Consider the following 20,418-nt stretch of genomic DNA (forward strand, 5'->3'; position numbering starts at 1 on the left):
AGAAACAAAGTCACAATGTTTCCACAGAACACATTTTATTTATGTGTGCAACCATGTGTAATTGCACTTATATACTGCATTGAAAGGATTTGCTTTCCTTATTTAAAAAATGATACAGAAATCAAATTAAAAGAAAAACCAGGAAATTAAAAGGCAAAGACAAAAATGATTGAGAAAATAAATAATTTCAAAGGATGAGCACTCAAAGATGGCATTTAAAAGATGGGATATTCCACATCTTTACAAAGACAGATATACATGTGCAGTATAAGTTTTACACCACATTTAATGTGGAGAAAAATAACATGCAAAACACCCACATTCAATCAGAATTAGTAATGCCCGATCTTGATGCAGCATCAGGAGATACTAAATGTCTGATTGTCTTTGCACTGAGGGAAGATCAATACCAGTTTCCAGATCACAGTTAACACTACAGTATGTACACAGCAGCCTCAAGAGCAGCCACATTATTAAGTTAAACTTTCTGATCAAAAGAAGTATGACATAAAGATCTGATGTCTGAGTATCTGATCTGAGTATAAGTCAGAAACTGAGTATACAGTTTCAGTGCAAATGAAACTAGCTGTTGAAAACCGGGCAGCTGAATTACTGACCAATTTGACAGAAATGATGAGACGAGATAAGGCACACGGTAAGAGATCATCATCCACAGTGATCAAACAAAAAATAGATAAACCTGATGTATGAGGTAAACACAGATAAAACAGTTTGTGCCACACATTTTCTTAAGAGGACACTTTCACTGCTGCCACATTCACATGATGGCTCATTTATTTCTGTTGAAGCATCATTTCAAAGCTCTGCTGGTGTTCTGTACTTGTCTGTTTCCATCATTGTCCAAAAAAGTGCTGGTGTATGAGATGTGAGTGCTGTCAGAGGGCAGGGCTAGGAACAGAGGGAGAGGGATTCTGCCAGATGATCATGTGGCTGCGCTCAGACCGCTGAGGTGAAGACTGGGACAACTCAGCTGATCCATCAGAAGCATCGTCTCCTGAAAAAGCGATCAGCTCAGTTAGGATTCAAGATCCTGATAGCACGTTTTAGCTGGTTATACCACATACTGATAGTAATAGTGATGCCTCATTATGACCTACAAAAGCAAATGAGGTCATGATTTAATGGTGCCATACAGAGTGTTTAATAGCACAGAGGGAAACAACCTTTTATTTCTATTTCATGGCAAAGAGTCTCCATGACTGACACATTCACTCAGGGTAGCACCAAAACCAGCACTAACAGAATAGTCGTCCATGGGAGCTTTATCAAACTAAGAACTGACAATGAATACAAAAACATTAAATATCAAAAATAATCAAACTAAAAAAGTATTAAAATTTCAGATTGTAGTATGTTCAAACTCTTGTTAGATATTTTTTCCTAGAACTTACAAGTCTGTGTGCATTGATAGTATAGTTGCAAGATGTGCAAAGGGTGCAAGAACACGGACAAGACATGATCAGAAGTATAAAATATGTAAGGATGTGGGCAGATTTACATGAGGTAGATAAGTTAATAGAAGATAGTTTATATTACTTAATGCAATGGTGCATGAGGTGAGGCATTTTAACACAGTGAGCTCTCAAATAGAATAATTTGTGCAATTGTGCATATGAGGTGGGGCTTTTTACCACAGTGAGCTCTCTTACAGTATTTGAGCAACAGTAAATAGAGTTATTAGTGCAAACATGCATGGAAGGGGAGGCATTCTACCACAGTGAGCTTTCTTACTCCATCTGAACACAGTAAATAGATTAATTAATGCAAATGTGCATATGAGGTGAGGCATTTTACCACAGAGTGCTTTCTTACTCCATCTGAAAACAGTAAATTTGTTTGTGTCCATCTCCATGTCTATATGTTCCTGTAAAGCATCCTCAGGTTTCTTGAAAGGCGCTATATAAATTCAAGATATTATTATTATTATGATTATTATAAATTGTTTAATTAGTGCAACTGTGCATATGAAGTGAGGCATTTTACCACAGTTAGCTCTCTTACAGTATTTGAGCTATAGTAAATAGAGTAATTAGTGCAATTGTGCATATGAGGTGAGACATTTTACCATAGTTTGCTCTCTTACAGTATATGAGCTATAGTAAATAGAGTAAATAAGCTATAGTAAATAGAGTTGTTAGTGCAAATGTACATATAAGGTGAGGCATTTTACCACAGTGAGCTTTCTTACAGTTTTTGAGCAAAAGTAAATAGAGTTATTAGTGCAAACATGCATGGAAGGGGAGGCATTTTACCACAGTGAGCTCTCTAACAGAATCTGAGCAACAGTAAAAAGACTAATTAATGCAAATGTGCATATTGAGGTGAGGCATTTTACCACAGAGAGCTCTCTTACTTCATCTGAACACAGTAAATAGAGTACTTAATGCAAATGTGCATATGAGGTGAGGCATTTTACCCGAGGGAGCTTTCTTACTCCATCTGAACACAATAAATTGACTAATTAGTGCAAATGTGCATTTGAGGTGAGGCATTTTACCACAGTTAGCTCTCTTACAGTATTTGAGCTATAGTAAATAGAGTAATTAGTGCAATTGTGCATATGAGGTGAGACATTTTACCATAGTTTGCTCTCTTACAGTATATGAGCTATAGTAAATAGAGTAAATAAGCTATAGTAAATAGAGTTGTTAGTGCAAATGTACATATAAGGTGAGGCATTTTACCACAGTGAGCTCTTGCAGTATTTAAGCTACTATATATTGACTAATTAGTGCAGTCATGCATTTGAGGCCAGGGATTTTACCACAGAGAGCTTTGTTACAGTATTTTAGTACAGCAAATAGAGTAATTAGTGCAAATGTGCATATAAGGTGAGACATTTTACCACAGTGAGCTCTCTTATAGTATTTGAGCTACAGAAAATAGAGTAAATAGTGCAAATGTGCATGTAATAGAAAGGCATTTTACCACAGTGAGATTTCTTACAGTATTTGAGCAACAGTAAAAAGAGTAATTAGTGCAAACATGCATGGAAAGGAGGCCCAGTGAGCTTTCTTACGGACATATAAATACTGTAATGCAGTGATAATCCATCAAATCAGACATTATTATACACTTTGTTGATATTTTCCTTTAACTCACCCATTCGGAAGTTGATGTAGCCCTCTCCTCCACTGAGGATAAGCTGAGAGGTAGTTACAGTGCTACTTTCATGAGATGTGATCAAACAACCTGCAGAGCAGAGATGGCATCATAGTCACTAAAACACAGCATTAGAACACACTATGAATTAACCCCCTGAACAAACAACTTTTTTGAAATTGTACAGTAAAGACAAGTTCATACCTGAGGCCGCAAAGATGAACCTGACAGCTTGTCTGTGTCCATGGTAACATAGCTGTGCTGTCGCCATCGAGCAATATGGGATAGAAATGTCCTCTGATGCTGCAGAAAGTCATTAATGTAGATTAGAAATGATGCAATGAGTTTATGACCATAAAAGATCATTGAACCTAAACTCTCAGCCAAAATAAACTTACTTATAGATAATGGGATTGAGAAAATGGCTCCACCCCCTGTGCCCACCCACAGACGACCAGAGATGACTGAGAGAGATGAGATCTGGAGAGGTGAGAGTGACAGGAAGGCTGGGCCTGCAGAGGGAGACAGAAACAAATGTTAGGAGGACAGTGAGGGTAAAATCCCAGTGGTGAGAGGGTTGTTATATGCTGTGAGGAGAAGGGAGAGAAATTAAGACAAGGTGGTGGAACAAAATAAAGAGGAGTGTGGAAATAGAAAAAAACATTTTTGCCTTTTACTTCAATGGTAATAAACTGTAGCTGACTTACAAAGGGAGCTGTAGAAGATTAAAAGAGTACTTGATACAGCCAGAATGTTCCTGGACATTGTGGATATAACAGGGGAGGAATTTGATGTTAATCTGAATCAAGGAATGAACACCCCAATCTCAAGGGGATTTCCTTCTGAAATTAATATCAAATTTCAATTAACTGCAGAAATTATGAGATTAATTATGATTAGAAATTTTAATCATTTGACAACCCTACTCCTGACCTCAAGTCAGGTTTTTTTAGTTTAAATCCCTGATGGTCTAACAATGAGTGATCCTCTTTTACATCTTTAGTCATCTGACAGCAACAGAGACCCAGACACATATTAAAAAATAGAGCTTAACAGAAACCTGTAGAGCAAATATATTTGGGAATATAAGAATATTCACAAATACAGAAGGAGAATATTTGATCACTGAATGAGAAAAAGTAAATAATACATAGTGGGCATTATGTGCTTAAACTATCTTTACAATGTTGATAAATGACCACACTACACTGAAAAATACTGTAATACAGTAGATTTCAGAGCTAATACAAAATAAGCATTGTATATAGTTAATTGTGAATGTTTTAAAGGAAAAAAATAAAATTCCTATTCTCAATACCTAATGTTTTAGTGACCAAAGAAGTTAAATCAACTTCCTGCAGTGGCCGTCCTGTAGACCAATCAAACAGTCTGAGGACTGAGTCGAGTCGGCAGGACGTCCAAACACCGCTCCCACCAGCAGACAGGAATCGAACCTGCTGCTCACTGCGCTCTGACACTGAGAATATTTGCTGAAAGAGCAGACGAACAACAAAGACAGTGACTTCCAGGTCATTGTGAAAATGAGACACACATAATGGTTAGTGGGTACGACATCTGTTTCTTACCTCAGTCTTCTTGGTGTCAGTGTCGACTATATGGATTTTGTTCCAGTATCCCACCCACAGGCGGTTTCCTTTTGCAAGGCAGCAGCGAATGGGCTGCAGAGGGTTAAACCCCAGAGCCATTGTGGAGTGTGACAGTAGATTCCAACCACCTATCAATCACAAATTTTGTTACTGACAACACTAAATGCATGTTAAACATTATAAACTGTGTAACATATATAAAACAATAAAATAAAATAAATATTACCTGAACCATGAGAGAAAAATGCTAAAGTCCCATCACCTAAACCAGCTATGACTTGACCCTGGGAATACCTGTCAGATGGGTCAAAAAGAGACTTATTTACAAAGACTTCTGGATCAAAACATGGAGATGAAGTCAAAAAGATGTAATTGGATAAAAATGGCCCAAATATGAGCCTAAAGATTCATAAACAACTCACGTAAGAGAATGAACACTCTCTGAGAGGGAAACAGACTGTAGACAGTGCCTCCTGCCAGCAGAGGCAGAGTGGACCAATATACTGAAAGAGAGACAGGAGGCTGTTAGAAAGCTGGTCAAAGTGCTTAACCAAGTATTTCACTCAGAGCGTGTTATTCATTGAAGTGAGCTGCTTATTCAGCAGAGGGTACCTTCCTTCCTGAGTCCCGATCCATACAGTTCCCCTAGAGTCACCTGAAACAACATGACCACAGAGACTGTGTCAAAGAGAAAAGGCCAAGTAAGCCATGTAGATTTTTAAACAGTATCTAGTATGAGTTTGGTTTGAGGGGATAAAGAACACATAAGAGAAGTTGACTGTGCTGCAGCCCTCTCTGCTGGCACTGACCTATGGGAGGCACAGCACAGATGCAGAGGACAGGAGCTGTGGGAGGGAGGCTGAACTGATCCACAACCGTGTTGGAGCGTGCCGGATCAATAATTGTAATATCACTGCAGGAGGCGGGGCCAGATACAACCCACACAGAGCACTGGCAGAGAAGGATGAATATGGAGTGTGGAGAGATGAGTGGCATGAAACAACTTGTCCCTAGGTCTGTGTTAGTTATGGCTGAATAGAACTGTACATGGTGATTGTTGAGCATGACAAGTGGTGCTATTTAAGAAAGACAATCATAGACTTACTGAAGCCTCTCCTGAGATCTCAGGAGTAACAGCAACTGCGCAGTTCAGCTGAAAGATAAAAAAGGTATAACTTCACCAGTGACCTGTTGAACCGCATATTTAGAAATTCTGCCATAAATCATGGTGTAAAGTTTGCTAAAAACCCCAAAATGAAACAAGTTAGTTTGTAACTTAAGTTGTGTCATTGTGTGTTTGAATCACAGAGATTAGTAGAAACTGGCGTCCAAACAAAGTAAAACACTGTAGCAAAATAAGGTGTTTTTATTTTGATTTTTAAGGTGTTGCCCCTTGTTTTAACTGTTTCTGAACAGCTTACATCTGATAATTTCTGTTAACTGTAGTTAACAAACAAATGCTACCTAAAATATACTTTCCTTATGTAAAGTGTGAATTAGCATCATTTAAGGTGGTAACAAAGCCCAAAACCTTTATCCACTGTAGTAGTTCTTGAATGGTGTTTTGGGACTCAAAAATGGATTGTGGATCTCAACCTAGAAAACAATCACAGCATAAAGTGTATGACCTACAGAAGCCCCAAGCAGACATACAGTATATCCATCTATTTTATTTTACACCATTTTGCTGTGATAACAAGTCATCTTTGGTCATTTTCATAAAATTTTGATTTATTATTGTTGTGCAATGTTAGCACTACTTTTCAGTGATTAAGCTCTCTTACAGAGGGAAAACTTTATGTCTGCTCTTGGAAAAGGGAACTAGGGCACATATTAAAGTCATATTACATTTCTGAGGGACGTCTCTAAGAATGCACAGCTAAAATCCTCTGCTCTTTGACATCCTACAAGTTTCCCACCTTTCAAAACCCTTTACACCAATGATAATGTAAGTGTAGGATTTAAATATCTCAAATGCTGAGAAACCTTCGCATAGATGTTGCAACCCAGAGCATAAGTCTAATGTGCAGGCTGCAACGTTCTTGTGATAAATAGGCTCTTCTTTGTCCTAGAGAGACTATTACCTTTGCTGTTGAGTCTCTGTGATCCAACAGTCTGAGCCGCACTAGAACAGGGACATCTTTAGGTTCAGGCACTGGTTCATGGGATTCCTACAGTAACGAGAGTTTATATATATTTTAATGTCTTTATAAGGGTAAACCTCTTGGATTGTACCATCTCGTTTTCAGGGGTCACAATATAAATCCCATTAACAGCATTATAAATTTTTGAGGGTTAGGAAAACACATGCAAAAAAGTCAACACACAGACAAAAACATAAAAAGGGAAAAAATATACCATCTACACTTTCAAAGTAAAGCATAGGTGGGTCCAACAAACAGTATCAATTAAAGCAAAAGTATCTATTTCAAAGTAAGAAAACATGTCATGCTTAAACATACAAAATAAAGAAATAGATCTAGTATGAACAGTCGACAGGAGCTTTAAACCTGAAAGCTTTTTTTTTTGCCAGTTGTTGTCTTAACAGATTTTTTCACAGGGATGTTGTTCAATGCCTGGTATTTTAAACTCTCTGTAGCATGTTTTATTTAACCTTATATTTATAGAGCTAGAAAGTGTAAGTCACATACACCCTGCCTTTATATATACAAACATCAGACCTGTATTAGAGTCAGAATTATTTACTGTTCTACATTCTTTCTCAGTTGGCCGATTATCATCCTAAGTATCAAGTGAAGGTGTGAATTAGAGGAAAGGAAAAGATAGAGAGTCCTTTATTAATCCTGAGGGAAATTCAAGACAACCACTGCGATACAGAAATCCTAATGTATTTGCACAAGTCAGATTTTATTGATTTTTCATTTATTTGTTTTCTACTTAATTAATCCCCAAAGTAAATTACAGTTTTTACAATGCTGGTGCACATACTACCCACACAGACTTCCTATGAAGAAATACCACCAGAGCGGTTCAGGCATCAATGTCTCCTTGCTCAAGGGCACGTTGTCATTCCCCACTCTCTCATCCATCTTTCTGTTTCCATCCACTGTTATATATCACTCTAATAAAGGCAAAAAGCCCAGAAAAAACTACAAAAAAGTTTATATAAAAAATTTTGAGTCATTTTCTTCTGTCCTAACTATTTGTAACCAAAAAGGACTAAGTGAACGTGCCCAGTGAGTAGACTACAGACAAAACAGTTAAAAATTAAAGAACAAATACATGGAACTGGAACTCCTTACTTCCTTGCTGTCCTAACCAACAACCCATCAAAACCGGCCCACTGTAAGAAAACAGATGTCCCTGGATCAAAATATTCTTCAGTGTGTTTCTCCTACCTGTGTGTTTGCCAGCGGTGTGCTCCAGCCATGGATCTGCCTTTTCCCCAGAGATCCCCAAACATGGGAGCGAATTTCTCTGTAGAGTTCTCTTTTCCTGACACGAGGGGAGAGAGCAGCAGAGGAGGCAGATCTACAGAGAGTGCTTCTGATGTTAATCAGCTTAATTGAATTATAGAGTGATGATTACTTCATATTGAAAAGAGTGCAAATTCACGTAAGAAGAGCTGATTCAAGAGTGACACAGGATAAAGAAAGAGGAGCTTACTCGGCTTGAGTTTGACTGACAGCTGGTTGCTGGGGGTGCCGCGGAGGAGAGCGGGTGAGTGATGGAGAAATGGGACGTGAGAATGCAGAAGTGGGAGGCGGGAGTAAGGGTGACTTGGTCAGGCCTAACAAGCGGTTGAACCTTTAATAATAATAAAAACAAATGTTTTACACTTACGTAGTATATCTATATTACAGCCATTTTACAATTATGAAAATTTAGCAAACTGGTTTTGTTTTATGTCATCTGCACTGAAAAATACAGCATGATCACAAAAATAGCACAACAATTCCTCCCTCGGATATACTTTCTTTAAAAATCTATACTCTCAAATGCTCAGTTCCTTTTCTGTTGAAGTTTTTGTCCACTATGTAGTTAAAAGCTCCAGTATGAGCACATCGAAATTCTTCGAAATGGACCCCTCAAATTGTAGTTTATCTAAAACAAACATATTAACATATTGTGTCTCACATTCTCTACTTAAGTTAGATTCAAGAAATCAATAACAAGATTGTTACAGTGCTACTAGTCAGCTTTTTTTCTTGCATACTCTTCTATTGCTTATCATTCTGCCTGCAATTTTTAAACTGTTATTGCAAAATACTTACTTCCTCCAAACACTTGTCCTTTTTTCCTCTGTTAACCTTTCCTCTTTTGTTGCTCTATAGAAATATACAAAAAAAAGTTAATAAGAAACACATTTTCCAAAATCTGAACCCAAATCTCTATCAAACCAAATGAAACTGTCGCTTGTGCCCCAATACAGAAGAAAAAGTTTACCTAAGTGTCTGACTGCGTCTAACCGCCTCCTGCAGCTCAAACAGACGCTGTTTATATTGATTCTTCTCCATCACCACACGAGCCATTTCAGAGCGAGAAAACTGGCGCATAGTTGTGGGTGAAGTTCCCTAAGAGAAAAAACATATAGACTTGAACTCATGTAAACCAGATGCAACATTTGCATGTATAAACCTCAAAGAATCAATATGATGTCAGAGCATTTTGGATGATCTCATTGTTTTTAAGACACTTGAACAACAGACTGTAATGTGATTCACTAAAAAATATGCATAGAAGATGGTGGATAAAAATGCTTAAAGTTTACATTTTGATTTGATTGATTCATGATTTCAAGAAATTTAAACAAGCTTAAGGTCAGAGGCAGTTGTTTCCAGTTAAAGCCAATGGGTTTAAGCTTTCAAATGTTTGTTTTCATCTCTGATTGCTGCCAAAGCTGCGAAATAGTAAACTTTTAAATTCTGTGCCGCTTCAGAAAACCCTGAGATTTATGGAGATTATTTTTTAACAATTTTAGGGTTCCAGAAGATATGATTTTGGTGGCTGTAGGTCTTAACGGGGTGCATGTTTCAGTTCCATATAGTCATTAATAACGCACAGCAGCTGAATATGGGGACGCTTTACCAATGAAGTACTAAAGTTGCAATAAATCTTTGTAAGACTGTAGATAAAAGTTTAAATTGAAGTTTGAAAAATTTGATCGAGTCCCGGTCTCTGCGCTGATTGATGGCATGTCTTCCCCCCACCACTCTCCTAATGTTTCCTGTCACTCTTTGGCTACCATATCATAATAAAGGCAAAAAGCCCCAAAAATAATCTAAAAATGAAATAGAACAAAAAAACAGAAAAAGGTCTCCTTACATCTGGATCCTCAGACTGCCAAGCTTCCAGCTCTTTCCGAAGTCTAATAAAACAGTGGATTAAAAAAAAACATGAACTTACAAATATGGGGCTTGAAGTAACAAAAACAAAATCACTTTTTTCTTACAAAACATCAATTTGCAAACAATAAAACTGGAAAAATGTGCAGAACAATCTTCTCCACCTCTTAGTTTCCTCCTCCTTCTCCTTTATCCGTCCCTCTAGACGTGAGGCTGTTTCCTGCAGAGACGACAATTCCAGCTGAAGAGCTGAACGGTCATCAGTCAGCTCCACCACTCGAGATATCAGAGCCTTACGGGCAGCATCAACTAGCTCACTGAAGAAAAGAACAAAGTTGAGAAATTAAAGATTATCACAGATTTTTTTTGGATGATTTACTATTGATGTAGTAAGAAAGCAGACTATAAGTATGTTAAGATGGACAAAGCAACAGCAGCCAGGAGTGAAGCAAAAATATTTAGCTCTCTTCATGCTGATGAGCTGGATTATAGTTCATAAACCCCTCCTCTTCTATGTAACAGTTAGGACACAGGGCTAATTATAAAGCTGCAATAGAAGCCAAGTAATTGTCAAACTTGGATTGATGACTTTTTTCAAGTTGATTTATGTCCAAGTGTTCATTTTCTGAGTGTTTTCCTTTTTATCTAAATGAGGTATTTGATGCAGAAACAAAGCCAATGTCTGGATCAGCTCTCTTGACAAATTATTTTTTTGCAATTCAGTTCAGTTCAATTTTATTTATGTTGCACATTTAATACAAATTTAAGCTCAATGTGCTAAATGTGCTAAATGTGTCATCCTCAGGATATCTGTAATCAGTATGGTAAAATGTATTTGGAAACTCCCCTTGATGATCAATCCATCACACAAACGTAGTCAAAACAGGGTCAGAGAAATCAAAAATAGGACTCACTGGGTGACTTTCAGTTCCTCATACTGAGAAAGAATCTCCTCAAACTGGTCTGTGCTGCCTAAACAGAAAACAAATATCAGAAAGCACTTAGACACACAAACAGGTCAAACTCAAGAAGAAATAGGTCTAACTAGTGCAGTTAATTAGTCTTTAATCTAATCCATGAAATTACCACATGGGATGACAAATGATTGAAAAAAGAAGTGAAACTTTGTTAGCATACAGTAGGAGTCCTCTTCTAATGTACTTGCACTTCATGTTTGCAGGATATTTATAGTCTTACTAATGCCACATTGTTTTAGGGAAGCAACCTTTTGTACTTTCCAACATCTGAGTCACTTACTTTGTGTTTCGGTGCTGCATGAAACACAAGAAAGGCATGTTTTTGAGAGATTTGCTTGTTTCTGTTGGGAAGTGCACAACTACAGCATTTTTTAGGATTTTTTGGGGATAAATATTTAACAATCAACCATTAACTCATCCTCTGGTTACTAAGAAAAGGGAGCACAGCAGCCATAATTGTTTCAATTAATGTGTTTACCTCGAACACTGGCCCCTTGGTCTACGCTCTCCACGTAATCCCGACTCAGCTCCGACAGCTCGGAGAAAACAGAGTCTGTGTTGCGAAGCTCCCACTCCATACTATCATCTTCCTCCCCCTCTTCCTCCTGCTCCTCGTCTTTTCCCTGCCTTTTCACTCCCTGCTCTTTGTCTGCTTCTGGCTCCTTCTCCTCCATCTCCTCTATCTCATCTTCCAAACTTTTCTCCAGCTCTTCTTTCGGAGCCTCTTTGGTGTTGGGTCTTGTTACAGGAGTGCTGATGGTGAAGTAAATAAAAAAGAAGAAGAAAAATTGGATTTAAAAATAATGTTTTCTGTGTGCTACTGATCTCAGGGGGGCTTAGATTTAATGGTTGCACACTTGGCATAGAAATAAGTTCATGGTTCAGACAATGACCTTGCATCCATGTGAAACTGCCTGAGCTCAGGTGTGGAGCTGATGATGTCATTGATAAAATGATTGCCGGGTTTTCCAGCAATATCAATTGCATTTCCATCTTTGGTTTCAAGGCCTTCTAAAGAAGGGGGACCAGAATTTGAATGTGGTCTCTGTACCATCTGCAAAAAAAAGGCATAGAACAATAACTTCTCCAGAAAACTCATGTTTAAAACTAATCTGACATGCGGTAGATTAGTCAAGTAAGAATATATTTACCTTTTCATTAACATTGGATTCAAGGACTGGGTTGGAGGAAAATTCAACATTCTTGGGTCGCACGTGATTTCTAAATCAAACATAGTGATGAATAAAAGAAATCAGTATCAGTTTGCCCAGTTCAGTTTCGTTTCCTGCAGAAAATATAAACAGACTAGAAACGCACTCAGAGAGCGCAAACCTCCGCCATTAGCCCTACCTCCCAACAGTGAAGAATCCTTTGAAAACATTCCTGGATCCAGACAGTGATCCCGATCACTCCCAAAATCTAATTCGCCAAACACTTCCCCCCGGTGGGGTGGAGTCATGGTGAAGCAAAGCACTGGCTTCGCTACGTGTGGACTGTCATGGCGGAACCATTGCCTGCCTAGCCACTGACAGTCTCACCCATGGTCTCACCGGACGACTGAAAGTCATGGCAGAGGGTGAGCAGTCCTCTATTCCTCCCAGCATTGTGAGTATTCTCGCTACAATTCGCTGTCTTTCTCTCTGTTAAGCTCTGACTCGTCTCCTCAACCGGGCATGCGTCTTTCAAACTCTATAAACTCCAAAACCTTGAATAGAAAGACACCGAAAACATGCTGCTGGGATTGAAGTTACTCATGTCCGCCATCTCCTGGTGTGAAGTGGTAACAGCGCAGACCTCGGCCATTAGCCCTATCTCCTAATAGTAAAGAATCCTTTAAAAAATTCCTGGATCCAGACAGTGATCCGGATCAGTCCCAAAATCTAATCAGTTCTTCCTTATGCCATTCCTGAAATTTCCTGAAAATTTCATGAAAATCTATGACTTTTTGAGTTATGTTGCTAACAAACGAACAAACGAACAAACTAACAAACCCACCTGATCACATAACCTCCTTGGCGGAGGTAATAATAATCCTACACCTACCAAAAACGCTATAATTGTTAACGCCATATAAATGAATTTTTAACAATTTTTGTAGCATCCCCATCAAAGACAAAAAAGTTTTTTTTTTGTTTTGGTGAAGGGTAACCCAGCCCTATTAGATTAATATTCGTCTCTTTTTTACGAATGTTGCACAAAGAAACACACTTGATTTATATATAAAAAAGCAGATTCACATGTAGGCTGCCACCGTTGTGCAAAGCACTTTTTGTAATGTTCTTTTTATCTTCATCCTCCTTACTGTATTCACTAAAACTGCTCTTAGGTTAGAATTTTTAAATGGTTATGGGTGATTCACAAAGATAAAGGTGTGGGAAGAAGCACGAGGTAACGATTTGACATCATTACCCACAGTGCATTTCACAACAGCAGCCCACATATGAATTTATTTTTGCACATTTTAAGCTTGTGTGTTTCTTTGTACAACATACAGCGGTGTGCAGGAGATTGAGGCATGTAGGGCCCTAAGGATTCAACCCTTGCTGGCCCTTGGAGACCGCTGGCAATTGTTGGGCCCTTGGGACATTGATAGCACAACCAGGGGGTCATGGCAACCCTACTACCTGGTATGACAGTACCCTAGGCCATGCTTACTCTCCACATCCACCTTAAAAATTGTGAACTTTGTTATTGTACAGATTACTTTACCATGCCCCTCGTAATATGCAAAGACATGCAGAGCACAACCTGGGTTATGCCAATCCTTCTTCCTGCCCTCAGGTGGGATTACTTGCCTCTGTATGCCTTAATCAGCTTCAACTGTTTGCCCAAACATGCCTAAAAGTTCTGCACAGTGCTGTTTAAATATCAGACAATACTGTTAACCTGGTAAAAGCAACAGTCTCATTAGAATTATATTTGTGTAGAGTCAAGAGTAGCTCTTAATAAAGCTGTTGTCACAATTACCTACTGTATGTGATCACTGTGAGAATGAGACACTACCTATAGTCATAGCCAGAGAAATGACAGAAGCCTGCTCACTCACTCTATGCCACAAAAAAGATCATATCACAATGTTTTGACAGAAGTCTGCTTCAGGTGATAGTTTTTAAGTAATGAGAGGTAACATCCATGTACATAGATATTCAAACCAATACCCTGACATGTACTATGTTGGCAGTAAGAGGGAATGTTTTTTGTTTTGTTTTTTTTCTGGCTGCTATTTTTGAATTGCTATGCACCTAAGTGGTTTGCATACAGTCACTGCTATTTAACCATTAAAATAATGGTTAAACAACTGGGGTTTGGTACCCAAAAGTGGGTCATGCAGCTGTTTTCAGCGAAATGTGTGCCTGAAAAAACTGTTGTGACAGTCTATTGTGTACAGAAGCCCTAATCACCTTTATCTTAAAACAGGCATGTATCAGTGCATTTTATTTAACTCAGTTTTGACATGATATCACATGAAATGCATTCATGCATGAACTTTAAGGACTTCTGTAATGATGTGCTCTTAAAACATGTTTGTTTTGTCTTGACTCATAATTAAGTCACATGTTTTGTTCAATCTACAGTCCACATTGCCACATTTTTTCACATTGAAATTTTGTAAATTTGAGATTTCTCATTAACGACGTGGAGGTGGAGCTTCGGTCTATAATAGTTGAGAACCACTGATCCACACTATTGATAATATTATACTGTAGATAAAAGAGTTTTGAAAAACCTTAATGGGGAATCTCTTTCAGAATCTCTTCTCTTCTCCAAAATTTCCCGATATGTATGAGCCAACTAAAGGAGAAAACATAGGGAATGTATGTAAGGAAAATAACAATGGCAAAATTGAAACATATTATAGAGAAAATGTGTTCAAACAAGTTCTTTGATTCAAACTCAGTATCTGACCTTGTTGTGAGTGAGCTTCAGTGTGCTTAGTTCTCTGCCCAGATTAGCTTTCTGCTCCTCCAAGGCCACCACTGCAAGAAACAAATCATGTAGCTCTAAACTCACAATCAAGATGAAAAAAAGCTAGCAGAGAACAGTAAATTTGAAACACCCCTTTAATATGTTTAAAGTCATGATTATAATTTAAATCCTCACACTGATCAGCCTGCTCTCTCGCTTTCCTCTCTAGCTCTCTCTCTCGTCGTTCTCTCTCGATCTCTCTCCCCTTCAAGGCTCTCCTCTCTTGTTCAATTTGGTCATCTAGCTCCAGATACCTCTGAAGAAAACACACTGTTTTAATGAACCTGAATACATACACTACATAACACACTACATCAGCACCTTCAGAAGTCCCCACCTCCTGACTTTCTTTCCTAAGCGTTCTCTCTGCTTTGTATCTCTCCAGCAGCTCTTCCCGCTCAGCTTTCTCCTTCTCCGCCTCCTCCTCCTTTTCCCTCAACTGGGCCTTGCAGGTTGCCAGCCCCTCCAGGACCCACACAAATATGGGCACCAATGACTCAACCACACCTTCGCCATGGGTCTCTATAACAGTCTGTGATTGGGTAAAGCAACAGAGTAAAAGCAAGGTAGTAGAGTGTTACCATATCTACACATGACACAAAATAATCAAAAATAAGCAGCTTTACCTGTAGTTCTGAGTACAGTTTTCCTGCTTCCTCACTCACGATGTTGGGGTCCAGCTCCACCTCCCCAGTCCCACACAGCCCTCTCTCATGGCACTCCATCATCTGATATTCTCATTTGCTGCAGTAACTCTACACAGGGTTTACCTTGCTCAACACCAAGGGTAAATTATGTAGAAAAAAGTTCCTCTTTTGATTATACCTCCTCACCAACTAATATAACTAGTTCATCTACCTTTTGAACATTTCTGCTAACACCAGCACCACCCATCCTTCACAGCTTTCATTTAGTCTTGGTGAGGGCTGCATCCTTTACTACACTAAACCTGCAGTTTCTATAGTGTCTGTGAAGTTTATCTGATATCAGGGGGCGTATTAGTGTCCATCCTAGGAGAGAAAAGAGGAAAAATTAGATGGAATGATAATCAGTCTCTTCTACAGGCTTAACCGCAAAAGTAGAGTCAACTAATTTTGTGCAGTACTCAAGTTTAGACATGCATTTTTTTCTTTTTTTCCATCTACTTAACATAAGCTTATAACTGGCAGACATGGTCATGTGGTGTTCTGCTCCATAATCTGGGACTAACTTGGTTTGTTTAATAGGAAACCAACAACAAAGAAACTACTTTGTAAGGATGAAATTTAAATTTCAGTGGTTGGCTTTTAAATCAGAGTATCGACAAAATTGTACAATTCAGATTACATGGAGTCAGACCTCAAGGCTTGATGGCTTTTCTTTAAAGTTGTCATTTCAGGCACAAACAAGTTTGTTGTATGTTGTTCAATATTGCCAAACAACAGAACCAATCAGTTGATGACTTAGTTGCTCTGAAGAAAATCCATTGCGGCTATATATGATTTTAGAAATGAACGTTAAAATAGCTTTTCAGCAACATTCCCCCTATAATGGGAGCTTGTCCATCTTGTGTTATATCTTGTGTTGTCCATGTGTTATATATACCATTATGTGTGTTGTTTAGAGTTTCTTATTTAATTTCAATTTTATTTTTCTTCTGGATTTTTATGTTTCTTGGTATTTTATAATGACTTGACGATATGTTCCTGAGTTTTTATAATATGTCATGATTTTAGGGTTACATTATTGGCTGAAATTTTTTTTATGGGTTCCTCTGTTGTTGGGTTTTTTTCTTTCTTGTTGTGTTCTTATGCTTACGTTTTCTAAAGATGCTATACAAATGAAATTATTGTAATGATAAAAAAATGTATGTTTTGATAGTTTAACTTTTTGAACAAAACTTTAAAGAAGAATTTAATGTTTGATTTGTAACATTTTTTATCCTCAAACTGTCTTTTGTAACTTGATAAATCACACGCTGCTGTATTTAAAAATGCGTACTGATCACTAGTTAAGAACCTCTGCTAAGGAAAATAAAATGAATGTGATAAACTGTTTCAGGAGGACAGACTTCTGACACCTACCATAAAACTATAAGGAAGTAGAGAATCTTGACTCTGATGGTCTTGCTTGCTTTAGGAGGCATTTATATTGATTTCAGAGTATTTCAGTAGCTGCTAAAAACTCCCCACAGGAGCTTTGACTGACAATGACAACAATCTTGGTTGTAATTAAAATAATGATAACATAATTTTCACTGCGTCTAAGTAATGGGTGTAACTCCAGAGTTAGGCTCTCTATGCTTTTTTGTCAACATTATAGCCTAAAAATCATTTGACGTTTGACATACATATGAAAGACAAGATATCTTTAGGTATTTTTCAGGATAATATAGTGTGAAGCAAAAACAAACTGTACGAGTACCTGTGTCGTTTAGTGTGTGAGTATGCACAGTACCACAAATAGCTTACTAAAGTTCATACGGTCAGTGTAAACAACATGACAACTCAAAAACAAGTTGCACGCGACGACGAATAGACTATTGATTGTCCTCGGTTAGCTAAAAGCTCACAGCTTTAAATATGAACCCCTTGTATTGCCAAACTGTATAAATAAGTAACATGACTGACAGTGGACACCTTGTGATACCTTGGCAGCAAGTTTACAAAGTCCTAACTTCGCCAAATAACGAGCCAAGTCGTCGAGTTTTTGTTCTTCTGTCCTTACAAACTCACCTTAAAAGTCGGCTTCCTTGTTGCTTTCACATCATTTCAATAAAATAAATACATTCCAGACGTTTTCTTCAGGGAAAGGTTCAATTACAGATAAACGAGTTTGAAGAAGGGGGTGTTGTTTAAGTCTGACGTACGCAGAAATGTTGTCACGTAGGCCTATCTGAGTGCTGCTGCTTTGGGCTGTAGCCAATAGGCGGAGAGAAGAGGCGGGACCTGGGCAGTTTTGTTTTCAGACGGGAAAAAAAAGTTTCCTGAAACTTGAACGATGACACGTGACCAATAAGGTTGGTGCTGGTTGTCAGGTGACTTGAGGAATAGACCTCCAAGTTTGATACCTGTCGAAATACCGCACATACCTATGAGATAGTCTGTTCCTTCGTTGCTACATGAATGATATCAGAGATTAACGATATTTGCGTTATGAACAGGGTTTGTAGTAAAGGTGAAGCAGGTACAGTGTGAGGACGTGATCAGGGGACATAATGCGATTAATATAAGAGGCAATCTGAGACCAGTGAGCAAAATATAATTTTATGAATGCAGAAATTATAAACTTCTGTCTTTACAATACAAAACAAAGCCAGGCAAAACTGTTTATACAGTAAGGTTGGCAAACTTTTAATAACATTCAGTGTTATTTTAAACAAGCAATCGCCATTGTTGAAGTATATTTCCACAAGATCAAAAAAAAAATGATGGAAAAAAAAAAATCCCAAATGCAAGATATGAGATTGTAAAAAAAAATCAAAATTCTGAGACAAAAAGTCGAACTTATAAGATAGTGAGTCAAAATTGATGAGATAATAGTGAGATATAAAGTATAGTGTCTATAGTATAGTAAGATAATGTTGACTTTTTATCTTATAATTTTGACGTATATCTCATAATAACTAATTTTCTCATAACCTGTTCCTTCTGACCATTAAACATCGACTTTTATCTCACATTTATGACTTATATCGAATATTTTTATTCTATTATTATGACTATCATCATTTTGTCTTTTTTTATCATAATCATGCCAATTTTGACCTTCTATCCCATAATTATGACCAAAACCTCTTAATTTAGATTTTTTTTTATTCCATGCTTATGACTTACTTTTCATAATACTTATTTTTTTTTATCTCAAAATAACTTTCACATGTTTATGAAATACTTTGTCATAATTTGTTACTTTTATTCAGAAATTTGACTTTTAATGTCATAATCATGACTTACTTTGTTATTAATTTTGCATCTCATAATAATAACTTACTCTTTCATAATTTAGAATTTCTATCTCATAATTATAAGTTACCATCTCATAATTATGACTTTTTATCTTATGATTGCTGTTCTTTTTCATATTTTGATACTTTTAATCTCAATTTTGACTTTTTGTGTCATAATCATGACTTACTATCTCGTAATTTAACTTAAAGTTATGAGTAACTATCTCATATTTTTTACTTTTCACCTTATATTATGACTTACAATCTACTTATTTTGATTGAGTTTTTCTTTAAGTGGCAGAAATGGGCTTCCACACCTCGACGAGGGATTGAATGTATCAAACGACTACGAGAACAAAGAGGAGTTTGCACAAAAGTTCTACTTGGGAAATTACCTCTTTTTTTAGTAAGTGATATCTAAACTGTTATTTCTAGTTTTTGCTGGTATTATAGCGAAGTTTTCTGCCACGAACCATTGACGATCCAGTGAGTTACAATGGGAATTTGAGTCACAGGATGGAGAGCTCCTGGATGAAGTTAAATTCGTTTTGATTCCAGTAGATGGAGTTAAGAACACACCCGAAACTACGTGTGGCTTTCTTGTTTCATTCCACTTGTGTTGAAGATATTGCCTTAAAACCTTAAGCTACTTTATAGTGTTGGTCAACTTGCTTAATCGATTGGGGGCACCGCCACAGTTCTACCTGTTGATCTTTTGCTCCTAACGGTTGGCAGTTAGCGGCAACGGCTGCGGTTGGCACTCAGCACTTGTGATTTTAACTGATATTTTACATACACCTTTAACCCCGACTTAACAAATATTAACATCTTCTAAATAACCTGACCGACCCATGTTTTATCTGTACTTTACTTTGTTTTGTGCCTACTGTTTGTAGCGTGAGATATTTCATCAGCTCTTGATATCTTGAAACTGACCACGAATAAAGTTAGCTACTGTCTTTACTTAGCTGATGCTAGGTTTAGCATTTGGGTATCTTAGCTTTGTGTTTTGCTTTTTTCACCTATTGTTTCACTGAATTAACTACTTCTTTTGTGTTTACAGAAATTTGTTGGAGAGAGCCTACATGTTTTCTCTCTGAAACGAGCAAAAAGTGTAAAATTGGCCCCTTTTCAGTGAAGACATCCTGACAAACCCCAAGAACAACACATTTGTAAGCGCCTGTTCAAATTATATCTTTTATTTCACCTAAGGGGGTACATGTATCAGCATGGTTCATCATTGTACTATCAGTGAAGTATTTGCCTCCATCTAAAACACTGCAACCCAGTACAACACATCATTAATAGAAAATTTGTGTTACTGATAATGCTATAGAATGAAAAAGAGATATAGTAACCTGGTCTATATTAGTAATTGAATAGTTAAATCATACACAGTGTTATCAAGTTTACTTCAAAACTGCATAGCTAAGCTGTTTTTTAAATTTTCAATATCAAAGCGACAAGTGACCAAAACTGCTGATAAAATGATTTATATGAAGGGTACATAA

At 37.4% G+C, this 20,418-nt stretch overlaps 1 protein-coding gene across 2 annotated transcripts; it reads right to left on the reverse strand.

Moving 5' to 3' along the window:
* Positions 1–24: 24 nt before the first annotated feature.
* On the reverse strand, positions 25–17,823 carry si:dkey-17m8.1 (C-Jun-amino-terminal kinase-interacting protein 3). Of its 2 annotated transcripts, none has more exons than XM_041794370.1 (28): positions 17,694–17,823; positions 15,606–15,989; positions 15,317–15,511; positions 15,115–15,235; positions 14,920–14,990; positions 14,741–14,805; positions 12,165–12,234; positions 11,907–12,067; positions 11,492–11,766; positions 10,951–11,008; positions 10,201–10,353; positions 10,017–10,059; positions 9,138–9,265; positions 8,966–9,019; positions 8,358–8,498; positions 8,090–8,186; positions 6,815–6,901; positions 5,836–5,883; positions 5,540–5,681; positions 5,343–5,385; positions 5,153–5,233; positions 4,957–5,024; positions 4,710–4,858; positions 4,442–4,613; positions 3,522–3,635; positions 3,328–3,426; positions 3,124–3,213; positions 25–1,015 (listed from the first exon to the last, which is right to left on the reverse strand). In XM_041794370.1, exons 2-28 carry the CDS (start codon positions 15,705–15,707, stop codon positions 897–899), a joined length of 2,946 nt encoding a protein of 981 aa, XP_041650304.1. In that variant the 5' UTR covers positions 15,708–15,989; positions 17,694–17,823; the 3' UTR covers positions 25–896. The 2 variants fall into 2 exon arrangements, with proteins under 2 accessions (XP_041650304.1, XP_041650303.1); XM_041794369.1 differs by having other exon boundaries at positions 8,090–8,222.
* Between the last annotated feature and the right edge of the window lie 2,595 nt (positions 17,824–20,418).

This window comes from Cheilinus undulatus, linkage group 8, assembly GCF_018320785.1.
Source record: "Cheilinus undulatus linkage group 8, ASM1832078v1, whole genome shotgun sequence".
Taxonomy (NCBI): Eukaryota; Metazoa; Chordata; class Actinopteri; order Labriformes; family Labridae; genus Cheilinus; species Cheilinus undulatus.